The sequence below is a fragment of the Tachysurus vachellii genome, chromosome 11 (assembly GCF_030014155.1).
Source record: "Tachysurus vachellii isolate PV-2020 chromosome 11, HZAU_Pvac_v1, whole genome shotgun sequence".
Lineage (NCBI taxonomy): Eukaryota > Metazoa > Chordata > Actinopteri > Siluriformes > Bagridae > Tachysurus > Tachysurus vachellii.
Genome location: NC_083470.1, coordinates 6,204,844 through 6,230,822, shown reverse-complemented (window position 1 = coordinate 6,230,822; position 25,979 = coordinate 6,204,844). Strand labels below are relative to the sequence as shown.

General features: G+C 37.1%; 3 protein-coding genes across 6 annotated transcripts in view; 2 read left to right on the top strand and 1 right to left on the bottom strand.

Moving 5' to 3' along the window:
• The window catches only part of ntng2a (netrin g2a), a 72,988-nt gene extending 69,328 nt beyond the window's left edge, over positions 1 to 3,660 (top strand). The window contains exons 7-8 of the mRNA XM_060882113.1: positions 2,634 to 2,768; positions 2,925 to 3,660. Of these exons, the coding sequence (XP_060738096.1) occupies positions 2,634 to 2,768; positions 2,925 to 3,142 (353 nt within the window). The 3' untranslated portion in view covers positions 3,143 to 3,660. The remainder of the gene's footprint in view (positions 1 to 2,633; positions 2,769 to 2,924) is intronic.
• Positions 3,661 to 9,693: 6,033 nt separating this feature from the next.
• Positions 9,694 to 13,279, top strand: endog (endonuclease G). Its single transcript, XM_060881307.1, has 3 exons — positions 9,694 to 10,365; positions 11,859 to 11,968; positions 12,721 to 13,279. The coding sequence occupies exons 1-3, from the start codon at positions 9,847 to 9,849 to the stop codon at positions 12,998 to 13,000; spliced, it is 909 nt and encodes a 302-aa protein (XP_060737290.1). The 5' UTR covers positions 9,694 to 9,846; the 3' UTR covers positions 13,001 to 13,279.
• Positions 13,280 to 19,158: 5,879 nt separating this feature from the next.
• Positions 19,159 to 25,979, bottom strand: part of dab2ipa (DAB2 interacting protein a) — an 89,315-nt gene continuing 82,494 nt past the window's right edge. For all 4 annotated transcript variants that reach the window (XM_060881867.1, XM_060881870.1, XM_060881869.1 and 1 more), the window contains 3 exons: positions 24,123 to 24,325; positions 23,655 to 23,742; positions 19,159 to 21,504 (listed from right to left, as the gene is read on the bottom strand). In XM_060881867.1, coding sequence (XP_060737850.1) covers positions 21,337 to 21,504; positions 23,655 to 23,742; positions 24,123 to 24,325 — 459 coding nt within the window. In that variant the 3' untranslated portion in view covers positions 19,159 to 21,336. The remainder of the gene's footprint in view (positions 21,505 to 23,654; positions 23,743 to 24,122; positions 24,326 to 25,979) is intronic.

Below are 25,979 nucleotides of genomic sequence, written 5' to 3'. Positions count from 1 at the left end.
TGGAAAATAAGTGTTTTCTTTTCGTTTTTTTTTATACCTCAGCAATGTATAAGCATGTTTATTCAGTAACGAACAACATGCCGTTCTATTATATGCTTAAAGTTCTATGTAATGAGGAACGTCCACGAAACAAGTGAGTTCCTGTTATCCCGCATGTTACAGCACCTATAAACGATTCTTTCCTCCCCAGCTCCCTAACCACCACCCTTCCTCTCTCCCATAATGCAGCTTGTCTGGCAGTGAAAGCACAAGATCCTTAATCTAAAAGATTTCTTTTCCTAGGAAAGAAAAAAAAAAATCACCTTTGGCTTTACCTGAAAGCACAGACATTGACTGAAGTCTTCTTTCATAATTGTCTTCTAGCACTATTAAATAACAATCCATTTATTATTAGACTTATTATTTATTATGTGGGGTGTCTGCAATAAAAGTGCCTGTAAATCAGTTTTTAACTACTGTATATAAACGATTATACATTACAACATGTACGTGCATTAATATAAACCTGTCAGAAAGCAGCTTTACAACGATATATACATTTTAACCGTATCCCTAATGGGCAGGTCAGAGGCAATGTTAGCAAGGAACTCAGAACTACATATATTTGGATGTAATTGCACCTTAGCAAGTTGTTGACATATTTTTGGACGTATAATTCTATATTAAGAAATTCACTGTTTACATTTACTCAAATGTAAATTCAGTCACATTTACGAGATATATTTACTTGGTTTATATATGTCTATTTATTACAAGTACACTGTACGCTGTTACCTCCATACAAACTGCCGATACTATTAAACAAACTTTCTATATTGCATTGCCAATGTAAACACTTAATAAGAGAGAAGAGGCACGTTGATTCTTCTGTACGTCTGCACATATGGTGGCATTGACAATAAAAACCTTGCACCTTGAACCTTGAAAAACTACCTGAGACTTACACAGGACCATATAGTATGCATATGAAGGGAATGATTTGTAACCAGCACAACCAGAAGGTTTATTTAAGATAAGAGATAAGATGTACCTTTATTCGTCCCACAATGGGGAAATTTCTCTGTTACAGCAGCAAAAATATATAAAAAAGAATAAAGAATAAAGGCATAATATAATATACAGTATATATAAAAACAAAAATGTATAAAAAGAGTAGTAGTTATACCGAAGACATTTTAACATAAGGTCTATTTTAAAGTTATCACTTGTTCACTGAATGACTTTTGCAGTAATCGATCTTTTAAAGCATAAAGCATATCAATTGCAGTCTAAATGCTCTATAACAAAACAGCTGTTATTCAGATTTATCGACCACTTTCTGACTAATCAGATACAAGAAACAGAGTGGTATAAATTTTATAGAATAGAAGCCTTTATTTTGTCATGCATACATTACAGCACAGAGTTGGGGTCAGAGAAAAGGGTCAGCCATGATACAGCACCACTGGAGAGTGTTAAGGGCCTTGCTCAAGGGCCCAACAGTGACAGTTTAGCGGTGCTGGGGCTTGAACCCCGATCCTCAACCCAGAGCCTTAATCTCTTGAGGAACCACTGCCCCTAAATTTGAATTTAATCCAGTACAGCATGAAATTCCCATTTTTATGCTCAGTTTAGTGAAATTGTGAAAATGTATAAATGCTTTTAAATGGAAATGACTGATCTTCTAAATGCGATGCTGGACCTGGATGCAAAAGTGTTGCTGTAGCTTTACAATGACAATGACAGACTGACCTCTGCTGGAGAGAATAAACCCACATAATAATAATCCAGTAAAATGGACAGGCTTGTATGCACATTCCAGCTCCTGTACACAACACAGCTTGTTCAATGGCAGACTTATCAGGAAGAATAACAACCCACAAGTAGGAATCACAGCACAGAGGCTAAACAAACCTGAAACCTTTCAAAAACTTCAAAACCTGGTACTAAAACAAAAAAGGTGCCGCCTTGATAAATGAAACAGTTGGGGAAATGCTGTGTGAAGCTGGAGACTTTGTACATCCATCAGCATATTGCTTTAGGCTGTTGTTCTAAATGCAGCTTTCTCATCCTGTGCATTAGTTAAAACTAAGTAGGGCTACTCGTGCACCTGCTTAAATTCAGCTGCTGATCAAGAGGGAATAAAGTCAGGTGTTCCGGGGCATGCATGTAGGCTAAAGAACAATAAAACATAGCTAAAACTAACATGTAAGCTGTACGTGCAAACTTTAAACAGATGTACGTACTGTAATACATTCAGCTCACAGTCTCTGAGTTACTGATCGGAAGGTTGGGGGTTCAAGCCCTAGCACCACCGGGCTGCCACTGTTAGGCCCTGAAGCAAGGCGCTTAACCTTCCAAGGAAGCTGTATCATACAGTAGCACACCCTGTATTCTGACCCTAACCTCCTAAGCTGGGATATGCAAAGAAAAGAATGTGCACATGACAAATAAAGACTTCTTTGTTGTCGACTTTTAGCGTGATGTAAAAATGGAATTTCAACTGGTGCTGATAGTTGAAGGGAATAATTAACAAAAAAAAGACAAAATTCATGTTTATGCTAATAATTGAATTACATGTATCCACTGGAATAAGTAATTAAAAAAACAACGCTAACCAGGACAAACTGAAATCTTGGCTTTCTCTTCCACAGAGTGTAACTGTAATCAGCTAGGCTCCTTACACGCTCGCTGCAATGAGACAGGTTTCTGTCAGTGTCGAGATGGCACAACAGGACAGAAGTGCGAAGACTGTCTGCCTGGATACAACTGGAAGCAAGGCTGTGTCCGTAAGTTTGAGTGATCTGCAGAATTATTTCAAATAATCTACAGTTTGGTCGGAATTTAGAAAGTAAGGAAGTTAAAAATGAGTTTTGTTAAGATGAGTAACTTGTGGATTCTCTGTCATTAACCCTGTCTTTCCTCTTTCCCGCACTGTCCTTTAGCGAACGTCTGCGATGATGAGCTTCTCCTCTGTCTGAATGGTGGGACCTGTTCCCAGAACCAGAAGTGCATTTGTCCTCCTGACTTCAAGGGCATCCTGTGTGAGCAGGTGCGCTGTGATGGTGAGAAAGGCTGCAACGGCAGTCCTGCGTGCTACCTCAGCCTCCTGACTGTGCTGCTCTGCTTCCTCACCCACAGCGTACTCAAAGCCAGTGCCTAGTGCTCTAGTGCTTGCTTCGGCCCTAAGCCGCAGTCCCGCTCTGTCAGCCAGCATCAGACTGAACCACGCAGACAGACAAGGGGTCGCTGTAGCCCCTGCAGCCCTGTGTGGGCATCATGGTGCTGAGAACTTCTGGGCCAGAGTATGTTTTTAGGGCAGCGCACAGTCCCAGGTTATAGTCGCATTCACACAGATGAGAAGCTGCTTGCTCATCTCCTTGCATCCCTGAACACCTGAGAGAAGAGAGAAGTACAAACTATGAAATAAACAAATCACTCTAAAGAAAAGTGTGTATATACTATATAGAAGATATATTATATAGAAAAAAAACTATTCTTGTTTTTTTTTCCTCTGTTGGTTACTCTTGTAGTTGTGAGTCGTCACTAAGCTCACTGAGATTCAGGCACTGCATTTATCTAGGGTTTCTGAACAGCGGCGTTTATTACTCAAGCCTTCTCAGGCCAAGGTTATTTCCAATTCTTTGGAAGATTTCTTTATAAACTACTTTACGTATTTTCCTTTGGTGTCTGTTTTCATGTAGTGGACCTGAATAGACATGATGAGATGGTGTTAAGTGTCCGTGCTGCTGAAGGAGAGAATATCGGTGTAGTTTGTGTTTGAGATTCGTATGGAAGTTTGTTTATGTACGAAATCCAGAAAGAGGTAAGTATTATTATATATATTATGCCCAAATTTGAAAATCTTTATCTATCTATCTGAAAGAGGAAGTATACATTATTGTAAATGAATTCTATGTTAATTACTAATTATTTTTATGTAGAAATTATTTTTGTTCCGAGTAAATGTTAAAGATATAACAAAGCCTTTTATTATAGTTCAAACTGAAATAACTACATAAACAACAAAACATTTATTTCCTATCATGATACTTCTGATGCTTTGGAATGTTCCTCCACTTCTATAGTTCTAGCATATAAAAGAAAATACAAGCTAACTTAGCTTTAGCTACGTTTAAGCCTCACATGCGGATGCAAGCATGCATACATCATGTACACCTCGTCCTCTCGATAAACTTTCAAGGGACTTCTTCAGTCCAGCCATCAATGTCTGATTGGTGATATCACCGCTGTAGCCAAAGTCAAAAGCCAAAAAAATCATAACCAGCTACATAAGATCAATCGATAATTTAATAACAGCAACATAACGATGTTATCATAAAAGATGTGCTACGCTATAAGGAACATGTTGAGACTGTTGTTCGGTCGGTCGGTCGGTCGGTTGAATAAAGGCCCTCATACTGTTGCCATGGTTACCATGACTTTATAAACCGGAAGTGTGATACAGTTTTCATCCCAGTCAATGTCAGTTTATATCACTGTGGTTACAACGTGAATTAGAGTTACAATGTGTTAGTGACACGTGCACCAAGTTGGGCTGCTGTAAGTGAAGGTGAACAGAAGTTGTTGTATTTTCACACCTTTACAAGCTTTGCTTTTGGGCTTTACTGATCATGATGGAACAACTAGCTGACTGAAAGTGTACTGTCAGCATTCCAAAGAATAAAATCTTGACAATCAGAAAGCACATATCAAGTGGTGACTGCTCTTTCTTTTAAACCCTCACACATTTACAAAACAGATGTGATCCATACATTGTGTGATTTAAAGCTGTGTATTTAAATCATTCATTCTCTCATTTTCTACCGCTTATCCGAACTACCTCGGGTCACGGGGAGCCTGTGCCTATCTCAGGCGTCATCGGGCATCAAGGCAGGATACACCCTGGACGGAGTGCCAACCCATCGCAGGGCACACACACACACACACACACACACTTTCATTCACTCATGCAATCACACACTACGGACAATTTTCCAGAGATGCCAATCAACCTACCATGCATGTCTTTGGACCGGGGGAGGAAACCAGAGTACCCGGAGGAAACCCCCGAGGCACGGGGAGAACATGCAAACTCCACACACACAAGGCGGAGACGGGAATCGAACCCCCAACCCGGGAGGTGTGAGGCAAATGTGCTAACCACTAAGCCACCATCCCCGGTATTTAAATTATTACATGAAAATTCATATAACGTTATAACGGTGCAATGCGGCCGGCTAGATTAGCTGATTTACTATTTTTTTTACAACAGCACGGACCGGGGTGTTTCATTTCTCCGTGGCAATCTGATACCTTTTATGTGTTTATAGTTACATTCAATGTTGTGTTTAAAAATACGTTTCTACGTTATGTGGAGTGAGCGTACTTAAAGATACTCATTTTTCTCTCTTTCTTGAAGTTATTATTAAAAAATGTAGCTTGTCATATAACCGAGAAAATGCAACAAAAAAAAACAACAACAACAACTGTTACCAAGCAGTGACACTGGAGACTCTGCCTGTATGTTGAAAACATTTACATTTACATTTACAGCATTTGGCAGACGCCCTTATTCAGAGCGACGTACATAAGAGCTTAAATCTCTAACATTGAATACATTAGTGCTGGCTCACTAGGTTACATACTTAAGATACCATGAGTTTAAAACAGAGTTCGATTATGTGGTTGCTATACAATATATAAGTTATATATATTGCTATATAAGTCCCTGTCAGATAGCTGCTGCATTATAAACCATTATAAATATACGAATACGTTTTTTAAAGATAATTTGACGTAAAGACTAGACCTCGTATCAGAGCTGCTGTTAAAGAAAATACTGTAAATCAACAGCTTCTGTGCAGTAGGATTTGAAACTTCAGTAGTGTTATAGGGTAGAATATTTTATTCTACATTTTATATAGACAAATGTATGTGAATGCCTGACCTTCACACCTACATGATACAAATAATGGTAGTAATATGGGGTTTCCAATACCATGGAAAGAAGTCAGTTTTTTTCCATTAAACTTCTTGTTGTTTGTAAAAATCTTATCATACTTCACTCCTGTCTCCTCTGTAAGCAATTCAGACATAGGCCTTGTTTGGGTTACATCATATATGACTGATATACATTGGACACAGTTGGAAACCATTTATATTCATTCCCTGTTACTCCAGGACTGAATCAGGGATCAACTCTTGATCCTCTTCTTGTCATAACACACGTGTTTACACACCTATAGTTGATTTATTCCCTACCTATTCCCTATAATCTCAGTTTTTACTACGCTGATGACAGCTATATTTATTCTACCAATAAAACCTACAACTGATTTGTTACTCTACACTAGGACAGCAGGAGGAAGGATCATTTTCTCAAATGAATTACTGCTTAAGAAAAGTAGTGACTGTCTAGGTTAAGTAATTAATTAATTTGTCTATTTCTTTATTTAATTTTAACACTTACGCATTTTGGAATTCTTATCTGTTTACACTAACATTAAAGTAGTGCAAGGCTTAAAACCTCATCCCAACATGTTTCTCAGTTTGAGTCCTTTGATGTAATAATAATAATAATAATAATAATAATAATAATAATAAAAATAATAATAATAATAATAATTTATTTATAAAGCACTTTAAAACAACCAAAGCTGAACACAGAGTGCTGTACATCATAAAATACAGATAATAAAATTAAATAGTAACCAAATAATAACAGCAATAAATCAGAATTAAATAAAAACCTGTGAATAGAAATGCGTTTTCAACCGTTTTTTAAATAAGGAAACAGTGGGTGTTCCTATTTATTACTCTGTCTGATGTACAGAGGCAAGTTGTTCCATAGCCTAGGAGCAGCAACAGAGAAGGCTCGGTCTCCTCTAAGCTTCCTCTTTGACCTTTTGGTGTCCAGAAGCAATTGATCAGCTGACCTGAGAGAACGGGCAGGACTGTAGGGTTGAAGCAGTTCCGTAAGGTTTGTCGGGGACCATTTGAAGATTTAAAAACAAATAATAGCACTTTAAACTGGACCCTATAATACACCGGCAGCCAGTGAAATGAGGACAAAATTGGTGTTATACGGTCATACGGTCATTCCCTGAACCAGTCAAAAGACGTGCAGCAGCATTTTGGACCAATTGAAGGCAAGACAAAGAAGACTGGCTAAGACCAATATCAAGTGCGCTACAGTAATCCAGTCAAGATGTAATAAAGGCATGGATTACCATCTCAAATTGTTGCCTGGACACAAGAGGTTTTATTTTTGCAAGGCGCATTTGGTGAAAAAACAGCTGGACTTCACTGCACTAATTTGGCTATCCAATTTAAGATCAGCATCGATTAGTTATCACAGGTCTAACGTAGGATTCCAAGGGACCCAGGTAAACAGGGGGAGACTTACAGGAGCCACTTGGGCTAAACATCATCAACTCTGTCTTGTTATCATTAAAATGGAGAAAATTCACTGCCATCCAAGCTTTAATGTCATCAAGACATGAAAGGAGATGTGCAACAGAGGAACCGTCCTTTCGCTTTACAGGTCTGTAGACATCACCTGCATGTAGTGACACTGCAATTTTAATTTAAAAATCATGCTTAAGCATTCAGGTTTGTTTTTAATATTATTTTGTTTAAAATGTGCAAATTTTAATAACATGGCTACACGTTACATTCTACACGTGTAGACATCTGTAGTCACCACCTCACACACACCTTTAAAAACTCAAAGTATCTGCTGAAATGATCCAATTAGTGTTCAGAAGTGTGTTTTTTCTCAGTGTGATGTGATTTTTTAGTTATCACTTCTTGTCGGTTTTCTATGAAGTGACCTTGAATCTCAGAAAGGTGCTACACAAACATAATATTAAATGCTGAAAGCTGCATTAGAAGTGTTGATTAATGTTAGATTCCTGGTTTTGCTTTGCAATGAACAATTACTAGGCTATGATGACCACAGACTCAGACATGCTGAGCATAATAAAATGCATAAAGCCATCTGTGCAGAGAAAGTGACAGAGGCACACAGAGGGAGGGAAAGAGAGAGAGAGAGAGAGAGAGAGAGAGAGAGAGAGAGAGAGAGAGAGAGAGAGAAAGAGCTTTTAGTCAGCACTGCTAATCCCAGGTGAAGGGTTCTGCTGTTCCTAAAAAGGCGAACATAACCAGTGCAAAAACATGCAAACCAGTACTGGACTGTATGGTATAATAGGAACAACATATACATAAGTCATATTGAATGAAAGAGAAGTGTAAAGGCTACGTAAATGGGATTGAGTTTAATCTAGTAAACTAGAGTTCTTGGGAGGATTATAGGAGACCCTATAGATTACCACAAAAAGATTTTTTTTTCTTTTTCTAAATGTTTCCAATTAGAAGCCTTAACAAGTGTAAGAGGGTGTGTTTTCCTAAGGGTGTGTACACAATATGAATTACACATGTATACCAGATGCAAGATCAATGAGATAACTGTTTTTCTTTTCTTTTTTTTAATGAAACATCAACTATGTGATTTGAGTTCTTGTCTCTAATGTAAATGTATCTTACAGTATTTTAAAACTTATTTTGCAATTAGTTATGTTGGCCTCATGATCGAAAAGGTGTTATGGTGGACACAGGACTGAAATCCTCTACACACGTGTTTGAATTTGACATATTTCCTGCATTGCTGCCTCCATGCTCTCCGGACTTGATCCTGAGCAAAGGTCACTGTCTGTATGGAGATTTCTGTGTTCTCCCTGTGTCTGTATGGGTTTCTTATGGGTTCTCAGGTGTCCTCTATTCTCCCCAAAACAAGCCCATATGTTGACTGGCTACTGTAAATGCCCCAAAGTGTGAATGAGCGTATGCAGCGTGTCCTGCGACTAACTGGCTTCTCACCCAGGCTTTAATTCCACATCCCACTCGGTGCTCCTGGGTGACCCTGACCAGAATATAGCAGCAACTGAAGATGAATGAATGAACTTAATGATGTTTCATATTAATAGGCACACACATTGGAACTTGTTTAACTTTTCTCATCTTTTAGTAAACTTGCAGAAAGGCTAGTTAATTTTAGAACTCTAGATAGATAGATCTTTATTGTCATTGCATAGTACAGATACAAAGCAAAGAAATGCAGTTTGGCATCTACCAGAAGTGCAAAGAGTAGAAATTGTGCAAATAGACAAGTGCAGGTAAATATGTAAACAAACATATGTACAGCATGTAATATATATATGTGTAAACATGTACAGTAAATAAATATAAAGGCTATAAAATACATAAATAAAATAGTACAGATGTATGTAAGGCACAATATGTGTAGAGAAAACAATACAACATGTAATATTATTATATGTAAACCTATGTACCTGCATGTAATATACATGTAAACATATGTACAGTGAATAAATAAAGGCAATAAAATACATAAATAAAATAGTGCAGATGTATGTAAGGCACAATATGTGTAGAGAAAACAATACAACATGTAATATGTACATTGTATGTATAATTGTACAGAAGTTATATACAGTATTTTTAGTGTTCTAACAGTGTAGTGTAGAGTCCATTAATGTGGTGATGGATGGAAAAAACACTGGATATCCAGGCCAAACATAAAGAAAACGTTTCTATTTATACAAAGAGACATTTCTTGTGTGTGTTTAAAAAAAAACCTATTTATTACTTTCAGATAAAACAAGTATTTGTACCGCTTTAAGAAATGCCATGACGTCATAACCCTGCGACCGAGCTGGAAGGTTAACCGGCTTCATGTAGCTGCTGTTGGATCCACGTGGGATTAAAACGAAGCGCTAGAGACGCGGATAAGATCATCGATCAGATTAAAACGACAGCAGTAATAACTCTTGAGACACTGTAAAGATGCAGCGCCTGTTCTGTTCCCGGTGCTTTATTTCTGCAGTGTCGCTGGCAGTCGGTGCCGGTGTCGGTGTCGCTCTGAGCAGCGGCTCGAGCCGCTTTGTTCCTGAACATCAGCTCTTCCAGAGAATCCCCATCATCCCGATGCCAAGTGTGAACGCAGCGTCTGAAATAACCCCGTATCAGCATGGTCAGTTATCCCCGAGCAGACCCACCAAGTACGGCTTCCCGTCTCTGTCTCACATCCAGTCTCGGGAGTCTTATGTCACCTGTTACGATCCGCGGAACAGGACTCCAGCCTGGGTGATCGAGCAGCTCAGTGCGGAAACTCTGACCGGAAACTCCGACCGGAAGCTGTGCGACTTTAAGGAGGATGATTCAGTGCACGTGTACCACCGAGCAACAAACAGTGACTACAGGGGGAGTGGCTTTGACAGGGGACACCTGGCCGCAGCAGCCAATCATAAATGGAGCCAGAAAGCCATGAATGACACTTTCTACCTCAGCAACGTGGCACCGCAGGTCCTTCATCATCCACTCAGTGACATGGGAGATGATTTACATTTACAGCATTTGGCAGATGCGCTTATATTCAGGGCGACTTACATTATCTCATTTTTATGAATTTAGGTTAAGGGCCTTGCTCAGGGGCCCAACAGTGGCAGCCTGATGGACCTGGGATAGAACTCACAACCTTCCAATTGGTGGTCCAACACCTTAACTACTAGGCCACTGGGCTACCACTAGGCTACCACTAGGCTACCACTGGGCTACCACTAGGCTACCACTGGGCTACCACTGGGCTACCACTAGACTACCACTAGGCTACCACTGGGCTACCACTAGACTACCACTAGGCTACCACTGGGCTACCAAAAGGCTACCACTGGGCTACCACTAGGCTACCACTGGGCTACCACTAGACTACCACTAGGCTACCACTGGGCTACCACTAGACTACCACTAGGCTACCACTAGACTACCACTAGACCACCACTAGGCTACCACTGGGCTACCAAAAGGCTACCACTGGGCTACCACTAGACTACCACTAGGCTACATGAACAACTGGGATAGTGGGGTATATCATGTCCTGTACATTTTAGTGTTGTCCCTGCTCCAAATACAATCAGCTAATTAACAGCTTTTTTTTTGGCTAAAAAGAATAATGATGCATTCCAGTTTGTTAACCATTTCCCATCAAACTAAACCTTTAATTTAACTTTTGAAAAGCAATTTATTGAAAGGCTATAACCAAGATATTTTGTACTCAGTGTCTCTAAAGTTAAGCTCATTTTTGTAATGTTCTGCCTTCAAACATGACCGATAGATAAATACCTGGCCAAATTGTTGACTTGAAGAATTATGCAAATTCATTTCTCATAAAAGAACATGCAGACCTGAACACACACTGTAGAGTAATGAATGCAAAACAATTCAGAATCCCTAACCCTGCTTTTATTATCAGTTGAATTCAATTTCAGTTTGTCATTCAAAACGTCACACCAAAAGATGCAAAGAAGAACAAAAATGAGGAAGCATCAGAATCAAAGTAAAAAATAACACAAAACCCGTAATAAATAAATAAAATGGTAAACTTTACATATCTATTTATTTTTTATTCATAATTCCTAACATTTGTTTAACTACTGATCACAAGACTGCATGAGTGTTCCTCTTAAAAAGCTTTTTAAACCATTAAGGAAAAGCGAAATCACAACATTCTACCTTGTCATATTGTGATAAATTTGACAATAGTAATTTACTTTAGGAGTCAAAATAGCAGCTAAATGCCTTGATGTATACAGCTATAGAGATAGATGTTAAAGATATACTGTATAGTAACTTAAAAATTATGCTAAAAAATGACCTTTTCTATACTTACAGTATGTAAAGCTACTTTGAGACATTGTGAATTGTTAAAAGTGCTATACAAATAAATTGAATCCATAAAATTGAATATACAAAATGTTACAGATTTTTTTATTTGTCTGCTGTTTTTTCTCTCTCTGCAGAATCCTCACCTTAACCAGAATGCATGGAACAATTTGGAGAAGTACTGCCGCTCTCTCATCAAACACTACGAGAACGTGTACGTGTGCTCGGGGCCGCTTTATCTGCCCAGGTACGTGACAGTTACTGCAGCTAACCTTGACCAATCAGCACTGCTTTTAGATTTTTTTTAGAAAACTCAGCTGTGTCAACAATATAAGTGATGGACTCACACTCATAATATTTGAAAAGATGATTGAAACTCGGTGCAATCATGTCTGTTGTGCGTCACTGCTAACAACTGACTCTGATCTGCGCTCTGATCTGAGTGACGACTGAAATCATACAAAATCCATTTAAGAAAGTTGACATGATTGACTAATTTAAGTCGAACTTATAGAAGCATGCTGGATTTTACACCCTGTGTGCATGTGTGTGTGTGTGTGTGTGTAAATTATTAGATGCATTATGTACTGACATTTGTACATTGAATGTGATTGGTTTATTCTGTACAAAGCCACACCCCAAATTATAAAAAAAGGCCTGAACAACCAGATTATTTTCTTTCTTTCTTTCTTTTTTCCCCCCTAAAAAAATTTTTCCACTTAATTTGTATATGTTAAAGTTTTAGTTTGGGCTTGGAAAAAGTTCTGACATGATTTATCTTGGTTTTAATTTTTTAACATCACAAATAACTGACATTTTATATCCATTGGTCATATACTTGCTTTGTCAGAGCAAGATATAGAGACAGGATTAATACTTCTCATTAAGTTTCTGCTCAGGCACTAAGAGAGCTTCTTCCTCACATGTTCATACTTCTGTTAATAAGTGTAAGAAAATAGACACAGTTTGTGTTAATTCAGACTTTGTGCTTTTCCTCAGGCAGGAGTCTGATGGGAAGATGTACGTGAAGTATCAGGTGATCGGGAAGAACCATGTGGCGGTTCCTACACACTTCTTTAAGGTTGTGATTCTGGAGAAGAAGCGTGGCGAGGTGGAGCTGCGACCCTACGTGATGCCCAACATACCTGTCGATGAGAAGATCCCACTCGAGCGCTTCTTGGTGCCCATCGAGAGCATCGAGAGAGCATCGGGGTTGCTGTTCGTTCCCAACATCCTTAAGAGGACCAACAGCTTGCAGGCCATTACTGCCAGGGTGTGAGCCTTTCTCCACACACACACACACACACACACCCACACACACACGCGCACACACACGCACACACACACACACACACACAGCTCAATGTATGATTTACTTTCATTCAAGCTTTCCTTTGTGAATCACTGACAGCTTCTGAAAAGAGCTCAAGCACAAATCCACGTGATGTTTCAGCTACTGAAAGAGATTTTAAATGTCGCATCAAAGATTAATATATTGCATTATTTTATTCGAAAATTGTCAATTGTATTGAATGTTCTAATAAAAATGTTGCAGCAACTCACTGTCTCTATTTTTTTACTTAACAGCACTGAGACTTTTTTAAATTTTATTGTTTATTTAGCGCTTCTGTGGCTGTATTTTTATGTAGTGGATCTTAATCCTGTTTCAGATTTCGAGCTCCTTACATATTATCAGGCCCAATAATTCTAATATAATTCTAATAATTCTAATAATAATAAAAAGGCCCAATAGTTGTGCCAATGATTCGGACTGCTGAGCGAATCATTGGCACAACTCTCCCTACACTCCAAGACCTGTACTTCTCCAGAGTGAGCAAAAGGGCAAAGAAAATCACTCTGGACCCCTCACATCCAGCACACTTACTATTTGAACTGTTGCCATCTGGCCGACGCTACAGAGCCCTGTGTACCAAAACGACCAGATATAGGAACAGTTTCTTCCCTCAGGCAATACATCTGATGAACACTTAACATACATCTGATGGACACCTAACATACACAGAACAATACCTATTCTTACATTGTCTGCAAGTACGCATTTATATTTTATTTTGCACATCTATATTTGAATTTGCACATCTTTACTTTAATTTGCACACTTATATTACAATTTGCACATACAACTGTCTATTATTTATATGTTCATGTCTTACCATTGCTACATGTTTACACTGTGGAGCTCCTGTACTAGAAAAAATTCCTTGTATGCGGAAACATACTTGGCAATAAAGACCTTTCTGATTCTGATTCTGATTCTGATAATGCTGAAGAGCAGAAATACAGAGGATACGTTGCACCATTTAAAGAAATACATTTTATATACATCTGCAAAAATTGTCTTAGATAAAACATCTACTTATTACTTAATACTTTACTGATGCTTTTAATATTTTAATAAACTATTTAATAGCTACTTCTACTTTATTTGAGTTTAATAAAAAAAGAGTTAATAAATGAGTTAAATTAAAATAAACTGCATACTTAATGGTTGAGTATGCATACTAAGAAGAAGTACTAAGTAGTACTTAGTACTAAATACTAAGAAGTATGCATTCTTTTTTTTGAGAAATCTTAGTATTTGAGTATTTTTAGTGTTTTCTAGCTGGTTTATTTTGCATATTTTTGTGCATGTTGATATTTATGATTTATAAAAGGAACTCATTTAATTAAAAAAAATGAAGGAGTTACGAAATTCTAAATAAACTTGAACTAATAGAAAATAAAATAAGAATATGCACGCTTGAAATTTAAGGATTCATACTATTCATATTTATTTATTTTTTCAAGTATGAATGCTATGCATATTTCATTTTGGAGTACAATGCACACTTCATTCATTCATTCATTCATTCATCTTCTACCGCTTATCCGAACTACCTCGGGTCACGGGGAGCCTGTGCCTATCTCAGGCGTCATCGGGCATCAAGGCAGGATACACCCTGGACGGAGTGCCAACCCATCGCAGACAATGCACACTTATGTTTTGCAAATCTAAAAATCTGTAACATTTTGTATATTCAATTTTATCGATTCAATTTATTTGTAAATCACTTTTTCAAATGTCTCAAAGCAGCTTTACATAAGTATAGAAACAGAATAAAAAATGTTAAAGTTTAAAATGAAGTTACTATATATCTTTATCTCTATAGCTGTATACATCAAGGCATTTAGCTGCTATTTTGACTCCTAAAGTAAATTACTATTGTCAAATTTATCACAATACAACACAAAGTAGAATGTTGTGATTTCGCTTTTCCTTTATGTAATGGTTTAAAAAGCTTTTTAAGAGGAACACTCATGCAGTCTTGTGATCAGTAGTTGTTCAAGAATGTTCAGAATTTTTTTTAGTAATATAGTAATTAATTTAAAAAATAAAATACTATATATCCCTATTGACCAAGCCAGAGGTGACGATGGTGAGGAAAATCTCCCTGAGATGATACGAGGAAGAAACCTTGAGAGGAACCTGGATTAGAAGGAACTTCATCCTCATTTGGGTGACACTGAACAGGAAATAATTTAAATGCAAATAATGTCCTTTCTACAACAGTTTATACAGTATACTGTACATGCTTTGGCTGGATTATAGCTATTTAATGGAATTAATGCTTTGCTATTTCTGCTTTCTTTCTTATGTGAATCAACAAGTGTGTGTGTGTGTGTATGTGTGTGTGTGTGTGGGGGGGGGAATGAATATCAATTTATATGGATGAATTTTATTCATCCATATAAAATTTCCCCACACTTATTTTATATGGATGAAAACTTATACACTATAGTATATTACACAATACACATACTGTAGTATATTAATATGAATAAAAAAACACTATGCGTACTTAATTTTTGAGTATGCATACTGTGCATTCTTTGAGTCAAGAAGAAGCTTTTATCGTCATTTCAACCATATAATTAGAATATCATCAAAAAGTTGATTTATTTCACTAATTCCATTCAAAAAGTGAACCTTGTATATTATATTCATTCATTACACACAGACTGATATATTTCATGTTTACTTCTTTTCATTTTGATGATTATAACTGACAACTAAAAAAAATCCCAAATTCAGTATCTCAGAAAATTAGAATATTACTTAAGACCAATACAAAGAAAGGATTTTTAGAACTCTGGGCCAACTGACAAGTATGAATATGAAAAGTATGAGCATGTACAGCACTCAATACCTAGTTGGGGTTCCTTTTGCCTGAATTACTGTAGCAATGCGGCGTGGCATGGAGTTGATCAGTCTTTGGCACTGCTCAGGTGTTATGAGAGCCCAGGTTGCTCTGATAGTGACCTTCAGCTCTTCTGCATTGTTGGGTCTGGCATATCGCATCTTCCTCTTCACAATACTCACTCACTCACTCATTTTCTACCGCTTATCCGATCTTCACAATACCCCATAGATTTTCTATGGGGTTAAGGTCAGGCGAGTTTGCTGGCCATTTAAGAACAGGGAACCCATGCTCCTTAAACCAGGTACTGGTAGCTTTGGCACTTTGTGTAGGTGCCAAGTCCTGTTGGAAAATAAAATCTGCATCTCCATAAAGTTGGTCAGCAGCAAGAAGCATGAAGTGCACAGACAGCGTCAGAAGCGTCTCGCCTGGGCTAAAGACAAAAAGGACTGGACTGCTGCCGAGTTATGTTCTCTGATAAAAGTAAATTTTGCATTTCCTTTGGGAATCAGTATAGTACACAATATGCATACTGTAGTATATTAATATGAATAAAAAAAACTATGCATACTTAATATTTGAGAATGCAAACTTAATTTTTAAGTATGCATACTCAATTTTTGAGTATGCATACTATGCATACTTGTTTTTTAAGTGTGCATACTTAATTTTTGAGTATGCATACTATGCATACTTATTTTTTAAGTATGCATACTTAATCTTTGAGTATGCATACTTAATCTTTGAGTATGCATACTTAATTTTTGAGTATGCATACTTATTTTTTGAATATGCATACTTATTTTTTTGAATATGCATACTTATTTTTTTTTTTGAGTATGCATATTATGCATTCTTTGAGTCAAGAAGAAGCTTTTATTGTCATTTCAACCATATATAGCTGTTGTAGTACATAGTAAAATAAGACAACGTTCCTCCAGGACCAGGGTGCTACATAGAACAAAGACAGAGCTAAGGACTTATTAAGTTAGTCCAGCCACATAAAGTGCATCTATGCAACCTGGTGCAAACAGTGAGGGACAAGACAAAAAGACAGTGCAGGACAAAGGACAGAAAGACAGTGCAGGAAAAAAGACAAATACAAGACAATACACAAAAGACACAAAAATGGAACCGACCAGTGTAAATACTGTATGTTCAAACAATATTGCATGTGCAGAAATAGTGGAATGAACATATTAGTATTATAGCAGCAGTTACATGACGTATTGTAAAGTATTGTGCAAAACAGCAATCAACTGAAATATGAGACAGCATGTGCAAAGAGCAAAAACAGTGTGCAAAACAGCACCTAAACAGTTTGATGGATGTATATTGGAAGAGTGTGTGTTGGTGAGGTCTGTGCAGTCCATACAGTTGATGTGCATGTGTGTGTGTTATGCTCAGTACAGTTCAGTTAAGTTATTGAGGAGACTGATGGCTTGTGGAAGTATGCCTGCTTAAGTATATGCTTACGTATGCATGCTTAAAAATAAGTATACATGCTTTGGCTGGATTATAGCTATTTTAATGGAATTAATACTTTGCCATTTCTGCTTTCTTTCTCATGTGAATCAGTGAGTGTGTATGTGTGTGTGTGTGTGTGTGTGTGTGTGTGTATGTGTGTGTGTGTGTTGTGACTGCAGACCTTTGTGTATATTTACTCACAGATTATTCATAGTTACATTCTTGTCTTTTAAGTTTGCAGATTCCCCCACACTTATTTTATATGGATGAAAACCTATACACTATAGTATAGTACTATACTGTAATATGCATATTTATACTGATCCTAGTCTGTTTAAATTCTAGTCTGTTTAAATATGTATACTTATTCTAATTATTATTACTCTCTCACTCACTCATTTTCTACCGCTTATCCGAACTACCTCGGGTCACGGGGAGCCTGTGCCAACCCATCGCAGGGCACACACACACACTCTCATTCACTCACACACAATTTTCCAGAGATGCCAATCAACCTACCATGCATGTCTTTGGACCGGGGGAGGAAACCGGAGTACCCGGAGGAAACCCCTGAGGCACGGGGAGAACATGCAAACTCCACACACACAAGGCGGAGGCGGGAATCGAACCCCCAACCCTGGAGGTGTGAGGCGAACGTGCTAACCACTAAGCCACAGTGCCCCCTAATTATTATTACACTATTTTTATTTTTTTTTTTACAATGTATACTGTTTCATATGCATAAAATTCTGCATACTTGTTTGTGAATAAATATTTCTATTTTTGTCTGGTTGTGTGTTCAGTGAATACAGTGCCTTACAAACAGCCATGCCACAATAATGTATGTAAAACAATATCTATTTTTGAAAGAAAATAAAAAAATGATGAAACTAGACTGCCTACTTTCATGCAGACTTAATATTTATCATGCATATTTTTTCAAATCTTTTTACTATTATTATTATTATTATTATTATTATTATTATTATTATTATTATTATTATTTTGGTTTGTTTGTAGTGTTCATGCTGCGTTCATACTATGCATACTTACTTTTTGAGTATGCATACTATACATACTTATTTTTTGAGTATGCACATATCATGTCGTATGCATTTTTATTTTGATATCCTAGTCTGTATAAATAGCTATACTTATTCTGCACACTTAGTTCACTTAAACACATAGACTACAATAATATACATAACAAGAAGTGAACAAACAAACAAACAAATACATGACAGACTATAGATCCTGAAAGCTGGAGAAATCACTCTTCATTTCGAACAGCAACAAAACACCGAAGGTAGTCATTTAATAAAAATAAATAACAGAATAGCATGAATTCAAAAACCTATTCATACTTAAACATTAAGTGTATTAAAATTTCTAAGATTTTCTGTGTGTACACATTATTTAGTATGTGTATTTATTTTTCTATTATCACCCAGGTTTGCATTGCAATACATTTAAAACAAACCAAAATACATTTCTAAAGCTTACAGGAATTTGCTTATGTGCTATATTTTAGTACGCATACATGATTTAATTTTTACTTGTGTTTATGTATTTTATCTAGTTTGTTTAGCTGATTTTATGTACACACAGTATGATATATTTAAAGTGTGTAATCAGCAAAAATGTCTCTCTTATTTGCTTTTATTAGGAGTATGCACCTTATGAGTTATCTATTAATAAAATATACTTTTTACTTATTTAACAGCACAAGCAGCAGTTTGCACAGCAACAAAAAAACGACACTGGAAGAACATTGAAATAGCTAAATAAACTTTAATAATTCTAGTAGCAATTGTACATTAATTGCACTGAACATTCTCTTTAACACAAGTGACTCTCCATATACTAGTATGTTTATTTTTTTCCTCTTGATGTATTTACAGGGAGCAAGTTTTTACTCTTAAACATACATAGAAAAGGCTTTGTGAGATGTTAGAAAAAAAGAAAAGAAAGAATGTTGAGCTTTTTTGCATGCTAGAGAGGGAACAACAGACAGAGAAAGCCTGCTTTACCTTGTAAAAGAAGACACGGTGCACAAGGTGCCAGAACAGGATCACTAAAATACCTTATGGCCTCTGTGTGTGTGTGTGTGTGTGTGTGTGTGTGTGTGTGTGTGTGTGTGTGTGGTACTATTGCCTTCACCTGGGAAACAGGACAGAGGAAGCTTATGTGCAACGTCCTTTATATATATTATATATTATATAATTATAATATTATTATTATTATATATTTTTTATATAACACAATTTCTTGTCTTTGTAAACAAAATATTTACGTATCAAGCTTAGTAGATTAGGGATGTATGGAAGGAAGGGTGTTTAATGTAAGGGAAGGTGAACTTTTAAGACCACTTATAAGAACAGTGAAAGTCCTGCAATACTGAGAATTCCAGTGTGTGTGAATCTCAGCTACCTGACATCCATCATATCATTCACATCTCAATAAACACAAACGTTCTGAAATGGTTCGGAACCAGTGGAAGAAATTGCACACTGAAATAAATAAAATAAATGATCAATTAAAATCATAAATAAAACACAAATTCATAATTACACCTCGGGTTGGGAAATTAATTCGAAGAATCCATAAAGATTTTGTTGTGTCTGTCTCCCCCCCCCATTTTCTCATATAAATACCATTAAAAATAAAAGTCTGAAATTCCAGTTTCACCTTGGCTAAAAACTCTTGGTGCGAGTCTGAAGAAAACACAAACACTCCTAAATAGTTCATGTCATGCTGCGTTCAAAGAACACAAGCGGGACCTGAAGGGGCCTAAAAATATGTGCGGCCTTCTTCATTTCCTCACTTGACGTTTAATTTGCCTCAATTACAAGATGTTGGGTGTGTATGCTATTTTTTTTTGGTTAACGAGCATATGCCTACTGCTAGAAAGTGCATAATGGTTCAGAATTGATGCATTAAATCCAGGGCAAATTATGTCTGTTTTCTCCCTACACAAGAACAACACTGCTAAGCGTTTTATTTTGATTTGTTTTGTTGTTGAATTTTTTCTCTACCCATGAAACACAGCATAGTAAAGTTTCTCCTCACGTCACCGTTTCTAAAAGCCGCACCTGAATTTACATCCAAAGCCTGACACGTTGAACACAGAACTGAGGAACTGAACACAGGAACAGGAATATACACTGTACAAAATATCCCTCTGCTCTGCTAAAATAAAAAAGAATAAAATAAAAAATAAAACCATAGTGTATGTTTTATGTACATCAACAATACAAACCAACTTAAAATAAATCTATGTACAAAAATAGGGGAAAAAAAGAAATACAGACATCTTAACAACACAAAAAAAAGGAAAAGGTTTTGTGCTACTGTTAGCTCTGGTAGCTTTGAGACATAAAAAAAAAAAAAAAGTTGTAAATACATGACCATGTACAAATATATCAAAAAAGAACCATTTGGCCTAATTAAATAAATCAAAAACACTTAAATAAAGTGCTTCGACAAATAATAATAATAATAATAATAATAATAATAATAATTTGTATTATTAGCGTGCTGCTCACTAGCAAACTTTCAAATTAAATGCACACTTTCACAACCAAGTTCAGTCTTCAGTCACCCAGTTTGTCGTCTTTGCTTGGCTTGTTCATATAAAAACACACGTAAGCATCAACGAAGCATACAACAGACATTATGTCTACTAATAAAAGCTGATCTGATCACTAGGTTTCACACATCTGGTTTTCTGGTTATTTTGTACTACTAATAAATGTAAGACAGATTAAACGTCCATCAGTCCTTCTGAAAGTCCATCGGTTCAACTGCCAAAAGTCGCACAGGTTCTGCCAGTCTGTTTTAATCCCAGAGAGTCCAGCTTGTATTCCACCGTGTGTTTATTAAACGATTTATTTATATATTTCTTTATTTTACCCGTAGCCCTTGTACCCAAAAGGGTTTTGTTCCCTTGTTAGCAGTTGCTGCTGTTGCGGAACTCGCCGTTCTCGGTGATCTGCAGTTTGCTGGGGTTGGTGGGCGAGATGCCGTTGCGTGTCTGCATGCTGTAGCGCTCCTTCAGCTGAGACAGAGCGCTCATCAAGCGAGCGTTAGCCGCATCCAGAGAAGCTATCCGCTTCTCCTACAGACAAGAATAGACAAAAAGAAAGCCTTAAAAACAAACAAGTGGAGATTCAAACATCGAACCTAATATCTAAGCCGATACTTGCTTGAAACTCTGGACTGGATTTTTGAACATTTCCAGTTTACATTTACATTTACAGCATTTAGCAGACACTCTTATCCAGAGTGACTTACATTGTCTTATTTCAGTTTATACACCTGAGCAATTGAGGGTTAAGGGCCTTGCTCAGGGGCCCTGCAGTGGCAACTCGGTGGACCTGGGATTCGAGCCAATGATCTTCCGATCAGTAGTCGAACACCTTAACCACTGAGCTACCACATCCCAGTTCCATTGTATATATGCGCTCTGACCCCAACCTCCTCGGTTGGGATATGCGACTAGAAGAATTCCACTGTGCTGTAATGTAAGTGGTGATAATACTGTAAAGGCTTCCATGTCCCTAATTCAATTCTATTCTATTTTCCCATAGTGCTGGTGAATTTTCAAATCTTTTCCGTCAGAAGATTTATTCATTTCTAATTGCGGATGTCCCCCCTAAAGTAGAAAAATTACTTGATTTGTCAAAATTGCAATCAGGCAATTGTTTTATTAATCTCCTATTACTTACTTAGTTTTATTATTTATATCTAATTAATTACATAAATCGAAGAGGTTTTTTATTTGAACGCGCACTGAGACGACGTCTTGGCTCAACTTTACATTTACATTACATTTCTGGTATTTAGTAAACACCCTTATCAAGAGTGACTTACATTTTGTTTCAGTTTATACAACTGAGCAATTGAGGGTTAAGGGCCTTGCTCAGGGGCCCAGCAGTGGCAGCTTGGTAGAGCTGGGATTGGAACCCACGACCTTCCAATCAGTAGTCAAACGCCTTAATCACTAGGCACCATGTAATTGCATTAATTTCTGTGATCTCTAAATCAAGAAATCCTGAAGAGACTATAAATTGATATAAAATGTATGATATGTCATTTGCTGTACGTTTAAGAAAATAAATCATATCCGTACATGCTGTTATGGAAAAATGATCAACGTTTGATTAACAGTAACTTCGCTTTGCATCATGCTGCATCACAATTCCCCGATTTTATTTCTTTTCCTAACATCACACCCCAACATGGTGTCTATTTTACATATAATATATATTTTATAATGTACATATAAAATAACTGCTACATCAGGTTGTGGATCTTGATCATTTTCTGAAAAGCTTAATAATAATAATGTCTTAGTTTGTCATCGTTTTCAAAGGCATACAGACAGAGAGCTGCTTCTACTCGGTGTCATATTATTATGAGCACCAGGGGGTGCTGCTGTCATATAAAAGTGATTTCTTATCAGCCATAAAACTTCACGGTCTCACTGAGTTTTCTGTAACAAAACATTTCAGTTTTGAACAGTATTTGGATAATTTGGGCATAACAGTAATAGATAGAAGTATTTTTTCTGGCAGTAAGTAGCTTTACTAGTCGTTTTTATTAACACTACTGAAGAAGTTTAATGATAGCAAGTAATTTTTGTTGTTATTTTGTTTGTAATTTGTTAATGAAGATGGACAGATACATACATGATTTAAGGAAAATGGAAATGTGCAGCAATAATTAGATCTTATGATGCTTTTCAAATGCCATGTACAATGGGTTGTGAATCCTTAATTCACATGATAGGATACGCAGTGCGATAGGTATTATATATGACACACTTCAACAGTGTCATTTCAGCCATGATCCAATATGATTCAGTTTAGTTACATTTATATTTTAACACCATTTCATACTTTAATCCCACCACCCCATCCATAGGCGATGAAAGTATTTGGGTGGTTGTCTCTTGCCTACAAGCGCTGAAAGTAAATCAAACTCTTGCTTTCTCTCTAACACACACACACACACACACACACACACCATTTTGCTAGCAGTATCATTTTGCTTTTCAATTTGAACCGGATCTTGGCTTGTAAATCAATGCAGCTGTAACATAGACTTTTAGACTGATTTTCCAATTCAGATCTTTTCTTCCACCGTGCTGTAGGCATTCATTTACAATAAAATATCCGCCCTCTAAATCCACTGAAAACATACTGTACTCTATTCAAATAGCAGCTTAAGCACTAACACTGCGGCTATGTGGGGTTTGATGCTCACCTGAGCTTCAATGATCTTCTGTTTGGAGTCAACAATGGACTGCATATCTGCATGGTCTTTTTTCAGCTCCTCCTCAACTGACATTAACCTGTAATCCAAAAGCCCCAGAGAAAAAGGTATATTAAAAAAAAGTGTCAGAAAGACATTCAATATCCAGATATCTGCTGAAACTTTAATAGGCAGAACCTTAGACATGCTGGTTACATTTATAATGACAAAAGTCAGCATGAATAAAAAATGCACATATTAAACCGATTCAAGGCCATGAGCAAATTCAAGGACGTAACTACGATAATGAGATCTTTTGAGAAATTTAAACCTTGTGTTTCATTAATTCAAAATGGAACCAAAAAAGGGGACCCAGATCAGGCATCTGGAACAAGGTTCAAATCTGTCATGGCTCGTGAACCATGTGGAAATCAGATGCTCACGAGAGCTCTGTGTTTCTCTGTGTTTCTCTGTGTTCACCTGGTTATGATGCTTTTCATCTGCAATTCTTTGTCCTCTTGCTGCCTGCGCAGACGCTCCTCAGCATCCTCCAGTCGAGCCTGGTACTCCAGCAGCATCTTCTGCGTTTGATCATCCTGAGCCTGCAGACGCGACTCGTATTCCTCAAGCTTCTTCAAGGCCAGCCGGAGACGATCCTGCAGCATGCTGATCTCCTGTTGATACTGTGGGGAGAGAAAGGGAATGAAACTTTTACTGTTTTTGTGCTATTTTATTCATTTGTTGCCAGAGGTCATATGGTTGCAGTGTCAGTGTTGTTGGAAAAGTTAAACCATTATTAGGCTGCATACAAAATAAAAATGCAATAAAAAGAAAAAAAAGGAAGGAAGTATTCAGATCTTAATGGGGGTCTGAATGTTGCTTTATTTCAGTCGGGTGCACTCGGAGGAATACTTATTACCGATACCAATTATACACATATGCATTGTTTAATATAAATCAGGTTTTCTGATCTTTTTAGTAAACAGTCTTGACAGCAGTTGCTCAAGGAGGCTTTCAGCTATAAAGTTTGATAAAAGGAGTTGATGGAGAGTAAAGAAAAGAGCAGTAAGGGACTTTATTAATATTTATAGAAGGAGTCTCTAGTGTCGGTGTCAGTTTCCTGCCACCAGAAAGTCTTCAGAATAGAATTTTATGCTTTGTGGTTTCTGTGTAATATAACAAGCTGTGTGTGTATGTGTGTGTGTGTGTGTGTGTGCGTGTGTCTTAAAGACAACTTGGTAATGGGAATGACACTTTATATCTGCTATGATGCGATAAAGCAAAACATAAAATATACAAATCATCAGATCAAAAGTGTGGTGTCATTCACTGTTAATTAAAAAATGGGTAAATTATGTAAAGTGGATTAAGAGACGAGAGAGAGAGAGAGAGAGAGAGAGAGAGAGAGAGAGAGAGAGAGAGACAAAACACCAATGTTCCCCCCAAAACAGTTTTAGGGACGTAAAACAAAGCAGTAAAAAATGTTTGGATGCGATGTTATAGAAGGAAGAATACATTTTAGGGTGGTAACTTTTACTACATGATATTATTATTATAACTTAATGTTTAAATCCCACAATAAATAAAGAATATAATCGTACTGAGTTTTAGATAATACGTTTTATTCTGTGAGTAAGCTAGAAGTTGCTTTAGTGGAATTCGCTTGACATACTGTATAAGTCTGTATATAAGTCAGTTCTGGCCTTCTAACACTTACAGAATTCCGTAATGGTCACTCATTTTGACCTTATGTTTTCAACATAATTATTTATACAATAAGAAAAGACAATAAATGTCTTAGAGAGATGGTCAAGTACAGTCATACAGTTTGCATTAAGCGAGAAGAGAGAAATGAAGAGACAGACAGGGCAGTACAAAGACATAGACTATGCACATGGACTGAAAAGCTAAGCTAAGGAGAGAATGTGAGCAGTAAATACAAAAAGGAACATAACCTAAAGCCTGTATCCATTACTCTTCAGAACAAGGCCAAGTTGTTCGACAGGACTGAAAGAAAATAACCAGCCATGAAAAACTAAGCCATCAGCTTCTTTTTGCTGCATTCTTGCTTCAAGGTCAGTCACATTTAAATCTAACTTGTTATCATTTCATTGTGGACCCTTGGAAAATCCTACTATTCATGGTAAAAGCTACACTGTAGAGTTCATGATCCTGTGGGGTTGTCAGCTCCATGCCATCTGACCACAGCGCGGTCTGCAAACATGGCCGACACGGACTGTCTCCCAGAATTCAACATGGCTCCGGATCCCAATCACATGTTCACCACACCTTTCCCTGTGTTTTTAATATCTGCATCCATCCCAGCCTCTCTGTTGT

What these genes read in the sequence shown, in the direction of transcription:
- endog (XM_060881307.1), top strand. Translation starts at nt 9,847, where the DNA reads ATGCAGCGCCTGTTCTGTTCCCGGTGCTTTATTTCTGCAGTGTCGCTG. An exon ending in TCAGCAACGTGGCACCGCAG is followed by an intron (nt 10,366 to 11,858) that starts GTCCTTCATCAT and finishes CTCTCTCTGCAG; the next exon opens with AATCCTCACCTTAACCAGAA. An exon ending in GGGCCGCTTTATCTGCCCAG is followed by an intron (nt 11,969 to 12,720) that starts GTACGTGACAGT and finishes GCTTTTCCTCAG; the next exon opens with GCAGGAGTCTGATGGGAAGA.